Source organism: Antrostomus carolinensis, unplaced genomic scaffold (genome assembly GCF_000700745.2).
Source record: "Antrostomus carolinensis isolate BGI_N321 unplaced genomic scaffold, ASM70074v2 scaffold10209, whole genome shotgun sequence".
NCBI lineage: Eukaryota > Metazoa > Chordata > Aves > Caprimulgiformes > Caprimulgidae > Antrostomus > Antrostomus carolinensis.
This window is the reverse complement of record NW_010339289.1, coordinates 618-9974: the sequence shown is the minus strand read 5'-3', so window position 1 is coordinate 9974 and position 9357 is coordinate 618. Positions and strand designations below refer to the sequence as shown.

Here is a 9357-nt window from a genome sequence, read left to right as displayed (position 1 = left end):
GTGGAGGTGGGGCTGTTCAACCAAGGACCAAGGGACAGGACAAGAGGAAATGGCCTCAAGTTGCACCAAGGGCAGTTGAGATGGGATGTGAGGAAGAATTTCTTTGCTGCAAGGGTTCTGAGGCATTGGAAGGGGTTGCCCAGGGCAGTGGTGGAGTCCCCATCCCTGGAGGGATTGAAGAGTCGTGTAGACACAGTGCTGAGGGACATGGGTTAGTCGGGGACTTGTCAGTGTTGGGTTCATGGTTGGACTCGATGATCTTATAGGGCTTTTCCAGTTGAGGTGATTCTGTGATTCTCAGGGCTCGGCTGCTCGAGGGGCAGGTACCCCATTGTGTGCTCCCCCCAAACCCCTGGGTGACTGCTGTCCCCCACCCACTGCCCACAAGCCCCACGCTGCTGGCTCCAAAATGACCTCCCCGCTGAAGCCAACACACACAAGCAGAAAAAAATCAGGCCTGGCTCTGTCTCATGCCCGTGTGCTTTAATCCAGTGGGTTTCCAAACAGTCTGCAAAACCTTGAGCGAGCGAGGGATGGAAGGTGGGGTGAGCACACCCCGGGGGGGCCCTGCTGCCCCTCACCTAGGCCATGTGGTACAAGTCCTTGGCCACCTTCTCCAGGCGGTCCCTGTACTCCAGGTGGGTGTAGAGGGAGGGGCTGACCCCCCGGAAGCCGTGCATGGCCCCCCACCAGCAGCCAGCAATGGCAGCAGTGGAGTCACTGTCACCCCCATGGAAGAAAGCCCGGTGAGCCAGCTCTGCCCAGGAGTCCCCTGCGCCCAGCAGCGCGTCGTAAGCGATCATGGGGGCATCGTGCCCGCTGCTGCCCCCCCAGCCGTTGTAGCTGAGGGAGGTGTAGAACGAGTCTCTCTCTTCCACGCCGTACTTGAGGGGGAAGGTGGGTGGTGAGACCCCATCCGATATGCCTCTCTCCACCAGGTATTTTTCCCATTGCTCTTCAAAGTAACGCCTGCAAAACAGGAGATGGGATGGAGGGGTGTAAGAGATGCCCCATGGCAGAACCATCTACCCAAAATCTGTGCAGTGAGGAGGGAGCTGAGAAGGTGCCACGTCAGGAGCCCGGAGCGATGGCTTGGCAAAATGGCAGGGGTCCCCCTGTCCCCCTTTGTCAAACCAGGGACATGATTTACAGTAAGAGGCACGAGGACATGTCTCAGTGAGTTAGATTTCCCCTCCCTCCAGCCACATGGGAGAAGGCAGCCCAGCACCTGCTGCTGTCGCGCTGCACAGGATTCAAAGGCTCAGAGTGAGAACTGAGTCATCCTCCCAAATTCAGCGTACCTCCACCCCTGCATGTGCGTGTCCCTGGGCACGGAGCCACGCTGGACCTGCACCCACATTTGGTTATAAGTTTCAAACTGAGCTCAGCCCTATGCCTGCTGCTGTTCCCCAGCCTTGCTTCCTACCTTTCACCAGATCACCGTTGCTTGAGATGACAAGTTTAGCTACCTCATGCTGGATCCAAAAAAATGTCACCACTACGTGACCCAAACACAATCTGACTTTAAAAAAAATAATAATAAGTTAGAGGTTTTCTTTTCCCTGGAGGACTGGGACACTTTCTGAGTGGGTTTGATCCCACAGCAGGCATGTGCTGCTTTAGGAGTTTACCATAATGTGATTACGGAAGCTTAAGTCTCACCAGCTCACCCTCTCATACGTGAGGTTTATTTTAATTTTAATTATTTTAACCCAACCCAGTGCTGGGAGTGCAGCTCACCATTGCTTCACGTTCTCCTCCACGAAGAAGCCAGTGTTCTGCACGTAGGCTTTTGCCCGTGGCAGCACTTCCAGCAGCCCCTTCCCCCAGGCCGGGGGGGGCACGCCGTTCACCGCAAAAGCCGTGAAGAGGGCTGAAGCCAGGGACCCCAAGTAGCCGGTGGGATGGTGGTGGGTCATTCGGCCGCTCTCGATGCTGACTTGCACCAGGGTGTCCAGCTCAGTGGGGTGATGGAAACGCAGCCCGATGCACATGGAGCGCATGGCAGCCCCGCAGCCTCCTGCCCGGGGGCTGAACGGGATCCTCCAGCCATCTGGCCGTCCGGGATCCAGCTTCAGCGCGTTTTCCTGACATGTGGCACCTGGAAAGGAGCAGCAGAGCCCAAGGGAGAAAGGGAGGAAAGAAAAGAGTCATGTAGACCCAGTGCTGAGGGACATGGGTTAGTCGGGGACTTGTCAGTGTGAGATTAATGACTGGACTTGATAATCTTAAAGGTCTTTTCCAATCGAGGCAATTCTGTGTGATTCTGTGTAAAACAGAGAAACAGAAACACGCATCAGTAGGTGACAGGGTCACGTAGCTCAGGAACCGAAGGAAGACAGGCAGGGTAGCAGGGAAGAAAGCATCACTCTCTCTAAAGGATTCAGGCTTCCCCAAAAAAACATCAGTTGTCTGCTCATACATGTTTCTTGCTTTGAATTGAATCATAGAATCACAGAACGATTTGTGTTGGAAGGAACCTTTAAAGCTCATCTAGTCCAACCCCCCTGCAGCAAGCAGGGTCATCTGCAACTACATCAGCTTGCTCAGATCTGCTATTGAAAATTGCCGGTGCATCCTGCACATTCCCAAGCAGACCTGCTAATTCCTGGTTGTGAAAATAATTTAAAAGTCTAGGGGGGGTAAAAAATATTCTACTGCTGATTTATGTAATTTATGCTGTTTATATTTATATATTTTTTTATAACTTACCTATAAAACATACATACTATATATATATTAGGTAAATTACATACACAGATCTCTGCACCCCAAATTAAGACCGTTGCTCCTATACTTTGCTGCCTAACCAGGACAGGTATAGCTGATAAACCTACAGGTGCTCTGTTACTTTGGAAGTCAAAGTAAGTAGAACAGAGTAACAAGGAAGAAGCTTGGTCTGGAAACATCATGTAACTCAACAATTCAGCTACCTTTGGTGGAATTCAATCAGTGTGATCTTGGAGCTGGCTAATCACTGCACTAAATACTCTGCAGAGCTGGTCACTTCTGCACTTCCATGTACACCCTTGGCAGTAGGATTTGGCACGTTGCACTCTGTTTTACCTACACACGGCATTTACAGCACCCTTGTCACCGAAATACCTTCACAGCCAAGCACAGCTTTAAGATTGGCTTCTGGATACGTGCTAAAAATAAATAAGAGACAGCTGCTGTCAGGAATAAGGTCAGGTGGATCCTTTTATAGTTCTGGTCTAAGTGTCTTTAGCGTATTTATTTTCCAACGGTGTTGTTACATTACACGGTTAGTAGATCAGCGCATGATACAGCCCTCCGTGCAGTGTGAAGTCACATTCCCTGGTGGCATTTAAAAGACAGGTAAATGAGGTGTTAGGGACATGGTTTAGAGGTGGAATTGGCAGTGTTGGGTTTATGGTTGGACTCGATGATCTTAAAGGTCTTTTCCAACCCCTGTGATTCTGTGTGATTCTGTGAATGGGTGGAGCAGCTCCCCATGAATGGTTGTCTCAAACTGAAAAAGCAGCTCGGTCCTGTGGCTGTCAGGCTATTTGCCCCACAAACCTGTCAACTGAAATCAACATTGAGAATGGAAATGTCCTATGCAAGTTTCCCCCCACAGGAAAAAAAAAACGGGTTGCTGATCAGCACAGCCCATAATGTCAGGCCACTCTAGTTCTCATGAATTCCCCACAGCGTGACCCAGGCATGAACCAGACCTGTTACTTCACCACATCTGCTGTGCCATCACACCCTTCCCAGTAGATGAGACCTGTTGGTTTTGCAGTGCCACACAGCCAGCCAACCCCTGGGTCAGTCCAGATGTTCCTGACACATCCTTCTTCTCAGTGGTTTACGGAGTGAAAGCTGCAGGGCTGTGTTTCTCTGAGGGAAGAAGCAGCAGGCAGTGTTTGGCGTGGGTAATACCAACCTCTGCCAGGACTGATCACCACCAACCTCTAACCAAACTGCCTGTGAGTTTGTTTTTGTGATGTCTCAAAGGAGGAATGTGCTCAGGCCTCTAAATCTGCTTTTTGTGTAGTTTATTAATTCAGTGCTGGCTGCTATATATTAAAATAGTGGGGTTATCAGCATAATTTCCAACTTTATGAAGATTAACAGAAAATTTAGGCATTTTTTTCCAAAATCTAACTGTACTAAGCATTGCACTGATGACCTGTGATAGGACATTAAAAAGAACCTGCCCAACAAAGCCACGTTTTTAATAATCTGAGCCAGCTACCCTATTAATACGTTCCTGGTAAAACAGACCTTCTGCCAGGAAGACAAGGGGAAGGGGAGAGAGCAAAGGGACTAGGGTGGCTTAAAATCAAGATCTGCATAACAAAAGCAAAACAAACTGTGTAATCTTGCTGAAACTGTGAGAAAACCACTTATTTGGGATATGTCTGGGGAGCTTGAGAGCAGGCAACTCAGTCTTTGATAATAAGTGAGATTGTTCTTGCAGTAATTGTAGTCAAAAGAAAATGAGGAAGATGACAAGGCTTAAACTGTAAGGAAATAGCGGTTATTTTGCAATAACAATTAACTTGCAGCTTTAAACCTGTGCATACTATTTTAGGAGATGACTACTGATAACCTGCAAACGAAAACAAATTGTGCAAAACAAATCAGTAAACAACAGCTGAGACTCTTGTGATTTCTGAAATATTACAAGTATTATCCTCATGCTTTTAAAAAGTTAAAGCATTTGAAAGCCGATTTAGGAAGACTAAGCTGAAATCATGTTGTCAGGTCTTTTTTTAAAAACAGGTTTTTTAAAAAACCCCCAAAAATCTGCTGTAGGAGTTTTGGAATCAGGAAATTCTGGTTTGGAAATCCACCAAGTCCTGGTTAGAAATCCTTTGTACTAACAGTAAGAAACTAAAAGGAACCTGAGGAGGATACTGGTGTAAGGAAAGAAGAAATACAAGCAAAAAGCAGTATGTGAAAAAAAACCAGCCTGAAAAAGATTCAAGTACAACCAGAGGCCATTTCTGGAACAGGCTTCCATTCCACCTATTTACACTCTTCATGAGCACAGACAGTAACAGTTGTTTGGGATGAATCAATATACATAAAAAACCTGAGTTAAAGCAACCACATTGGTAAATAATTACACAGGAAGGGGACTTGGACTAAAAGACAAAGAGTTTTGAAGCAGAAGTTTCCTGAAGAGCTGTAGAGGCAGATGTGGTTGTACCATGAAAAAAAGAAATAAGGACATGCTTGTGTCACTTAATTCATTGGCTTCATTATCTGCAAAGAACAATGAATTTGGGGCTGTGGCACATCACAAAGAGCAATAATGGATGTAGTGTGTCCAGAGACGGGCAACAGAGCTGGGGAAGGGTCTGGAGCACAAGTGTGATGAGTTCCCAGCTGAGGGAACTGGGGTTGTTGAGACTGGAGAAAAGGAGGCTGAGGGGAGACCTTCTGGCTCTGTCCAACTCCCTGAAAGGAGGGTGCAGAGAGGTGGGGGTGGGTCTCTTCTCCCAGGTAACAAGGGACAGGACAAGAGGAAATGGCCTCCAGTTGCACCAAGGGCAGTTGAGATGGGATGTGAGGAAGAATTTCTTTGCTGAAAGGGTTCTGAGGCATTGGAAGGGGTTGCCCAGGGCAGTGGTGGAGTCCCCATTCCTGGAGGGATTGAGGAGTCGCATAGACACAGTGCTGAGGGACATGGGTTAGTCGGGGACCTGTCAGTGTTGGGTTAATGATTGGACTCGATGATCTTAAAGGTCCTTACCAATCAAGATGATTTTGTGATTCTGTAGGGATTAATTTACCACTGAATTAAGACGGTGAGTTCTCTCCTGGGGCTGCATACTTGAGGGACCCTGCCATCACCATTTGGTGACTCATAACGTTGTGGGAATCCCTTTGTTGCTGCAGGTTTTGGTTTTCGGGTCTGGACTCCCTTGCGTGGGTGAGCAATGTGACTTTCCCCCACTGTTCTGGGGGAATATCTTCTCTTGTTGAGTGAAAGTTGCAGCAGCAACTTTCCATTCTCAGCATGAAGGGCTGCAATTCCCTGGTGAGTACTTAACTTTGGCCGGAACAGCATCACCTTGGGTTATGTTCTCAGTTAAAATCCATTTACTCTGAACTGCTGAAAGAAGTTACTGACATGCAACTTCTGACACTGGGGTTTATCAATCTGGCATGGAGACTGCAGACTGCAGATGGTTTTTCAGGATATGGATTAGGTGTTCCCCTTGGTAGTACATCAGTGGGCACTAAACTGTTAAGTGTCAGGATTTAAACTCTCAGAGCCAAGCACCTTTCCTGTGGCAGGAGCAAGAGCACTCCAGAATGCTGCTGCAACAACATTCCCAACAGGCTTCTATTTTTTTCCACATTACTTTCCCCACTTCCCCCCAAATTTTATGAGCTTAAGGAAGTTGCATTTCTTTGTTTAGCTAGAAAAAACCTAACCTTTCCTTGTCTCTCTGATTAGTGTCCATAGCAAATTTACTTTAAAATCCTTCACTTCCAAATGGGAACTGCTTTTGGGTATATTGCAGCTCAGTTATTCACAGAATGACTGCAGCAGGTATCCTATTATCCTTAGCTATTAATTACTAACATTTTAATTTTAGGTTCTTCTCCTTTTCATCTCGGGGTTTAGTCACCAAGCTTAGATAATCAGAAGCAAAAACAGCTTCCAGGTGCTGTCTCACTGCCAGCTGTGGCTAATCCACCTTAATCAGCTGGGGGATAAGATGCTCCTTGGCCAAAGCAGCAGTGAGTCTCTTGGAAGTTTAATTTGTGGATTCCTGCTCTCCTGGTAAGCACTGTTACACCTTCCTAAATATTTTATTCATTAGGCTACTCCAACAACTGAGGCTATGTGTGTTAAAGTATCCTGATAGTATAGCCCTTTACACAAGGGTAGGAGGCCACTGTGGAAAGGTAAGCAGAGTAAATTCCTGTTTGAGTTTCCAACCTGGTTTACCTTGGAAGTGCACAGCTCTGTCACACTCTGCTCAGTGACCCTAAGAGAGCAATGCAGGATTTGGCCTTTCCTGTGTTCAATGTCAAGGCAGAACATTATTGATGTATTCTGGGCACTCCAAATAGTCATGTCTAGGAAATTTATTTTTTATGTAGAAACTCTGCATAGAATTGTTGAATTTTGAGTGTTTCCTGGATACTTTGTGCTGCCTACACTAGTCAAATCAGAGGCCCAGCCTCAGTAGCTCCAATTTAAGTTTAATTCAAGCATCCAGAAGAGGCCAGGCCATCAGTGCAGCCTCTCAAGGTGCTCTTCCTGCATACTGCCACATACTGCCAGTCCCTCTATGCAGAGAAAAGAGAGATGATGAAAGGACAGGGCTCAGAAGAAATGACTGTGGCCTGACTGTCCTGGCACAGAAGGGACAGTTGGAGCTAGCCAAAAACAGACTTTGGGTTTAACTTAATTACTCTAAGCAAGGATCTTTGTGCCTTTAAATATCTTTTATGTGTAACTTATTGCATTTATTACAAGAAGTTCTGTATTAATTCTCTGTTTAAATGTGTTGCTTTAACATAGCACCTCAGGGTGCACATTATACATGGTTGAATTTGTGTTTGTCATCTACTGAGTGTAGGAAAAGATAGTATCCCCAGCACAAAAGCCAGCATCCCTCCCCTGAGTTCAAGGCCAGGCCTCAAACACACCTGTAAGAATGTTTTATAAATGCAGGCAAAACAGTATCTCTTTAATGTAGTTAATCATAGAATTGCTTGGTTGGAAAAGACCTTTGAGATCATTGAATCCAACCATAGAGAAGGCCAAACCAGTTTGCCTTATTCTGTTCTCTTCAGTTCATCCTGAAACAGGTGAAAAACTTCTGCCTTTATGTGAAAAACAGTTAATGCTGTAATCAGCCAAAACCAGGGCCAGCCACAGCTCCAAGCTGCAGGAAAGGGAGGGATGTTGGCAAGAGGACAACCCTGCCCAGACAGCGTTCCGGAGAGGTTACCTGGAGCTCTGCCATCCATGTCATTCATGCACTCCTTGTACTTCTTTGCAATCAGGGAATAGAGATGCTCTAAATTTGGTTTTTTCCCGGCAGCTACTAGGGCTTCAGCTGTGGCCAAGTGCATCACTGTATCATCGCTGACTTTCCAACCTTGGATGCTGAAATTGCCCAGTCCCCCCATCTCTGCCAGCTCCTTGTGGATGGCTGGGCCACTCTGCAGGAACTCCCATTTCCCATTGTAGTAGCCCAGCGTGTCACCAACTGCGCTCAGCACCATGGATGCCACATAGTTTTCCATCGGCTCAGGACACAGTTTTTGTCCCAGGATTGCTTCAATGTAGAAAACACTATGGAGGAAAAAAAAAGAGAGGGATTAAAAACTAAGTCTTTCCCAGTTCAGCACTGCTAAGCTCCATCAGGCTGGATACCTGGCCTAGCACTTGTGTCCCCCTCAGAGGATATATTTCTTCCAGGCACATGTTTCCCTGTGGTCCTCTGGCTGTGGGCACCCACCAGTGGGTAAGCTGGTGGCAGCTGTGGGCCAGGAGCAGCTGGCCACATCCTCCCAGGGTGGCAGCAGCCTGGGATGACACCGCATGTCGTAGCGGGGTCAAAGACTGAAAAGCAAGGGTGGGGCTGTGGAAATATATGCAGGTTGTTTGACTGTACCCATGTTCACTGCTCCCAGGTGGGCAGATCAGCTCCTGGTGGCTTTGGTACCCCAGGGATAACATGAGGTTGTCGCCAAAATCGGGAATGAGCTTCTTAACACCAACGTAGTCTTAAGAAACAGGCGTTCTTTATTGCAGCACCGGATGCGTGGGGGATTGCTCCACCACTTGTCTCTCTACAAAAGCTTTATACTATCAAAACATGCATGTTCATTACTTTTCCAGGAACTCATTAACATATGTAAATGTCCCTTTCGCATGCGCACTTTCTCTCTCTGGTGGCCGTTGATAAGTCTTCATCACTGCATCCTTTGGTTCTACTTTTCCTTTGCACACGCTCAGTTCTTTCTCGGGCCTGTTTCCAACACTCCTGTCTACCTTGTCCTAAGGAGCTGGCGCAGCACGTTCACTTGTCACATCCCAGTGATCAGTAAAAGAAAGAGTCTTAAGGCTTCTATGAACATTAAGGTAATAAACCTTGATTTCTGAAATTATATGCCAAATCATAGAGTGTTGTGAGTGGGAAGGGACCCACAAGGATCATCCAGTCCAACTCCTGTCCCTGCACACGACAAGCCCAACATTCACACCATGTCCCTGAGGGCACATGTTGGCCAAATGCTTCTGGCATCTTGTCAGGCTTGGTGCCATGAGCACCTCCCTGGGGAGCCTGTTCCAGTGCTCCACCACCCTCTGGGTGCCTGAAGAACCTTTTCCTCATGGCCAACCTCACCCTC

The 9357-nt window shown here is 47.2% G+C and overlaps 1 protein-coding gene across 1 annotated transcript; it reads right to left on the bottom strand.

The window, feature by feature from the left end:
- Positions 1-581: 581 nt before the first annotated feature.
- Positions 582-8289, bottom strand: ADPRH (ADP-ribosylarginine hydrolase). Its single transcript, XM_010175784.2, has 3 exons — positions 7950-8289; positions 1741-2101; positions 582-969 (listed from the first exon to the last, which is right to left on the bottom strand). Exons 1-3 carry the CDS (start codon positions 8245-8247, stop codon positions 582-584), a joined length of 1047 nt encoding a protein of 348 aa, XP_010174086.1. The 5' UTR covers positions 8248-8289.
- Positions 8290-9357: the final 1068 nt, after the last annotated feature.

Bases quoted from the DNA above. Each gene is read 5' to 3' on its own strand.
- ADPRH (XM_010175784.2), bottom strand. From the start codon at position 8,247: ATGGAAAACTATGTGGCATCCATGGTGCTGAGCGCAGTTGGTGACACG. The intron at 2,102-7,949 runs GTAACCTCTCCG...GCTCCTTTCCAG, and splicing joins CATGGATGGCAGAGCTCCAG to GTGCCACATGTCAGGAAAAC. The intron at 970-1,740 runs GTGAGCTGCACT...CCTGTTTTGCAG, and splicing joins GAGGAGAACGTGAAGCAATG to GCGTTACTTTGAAGAGCAAT.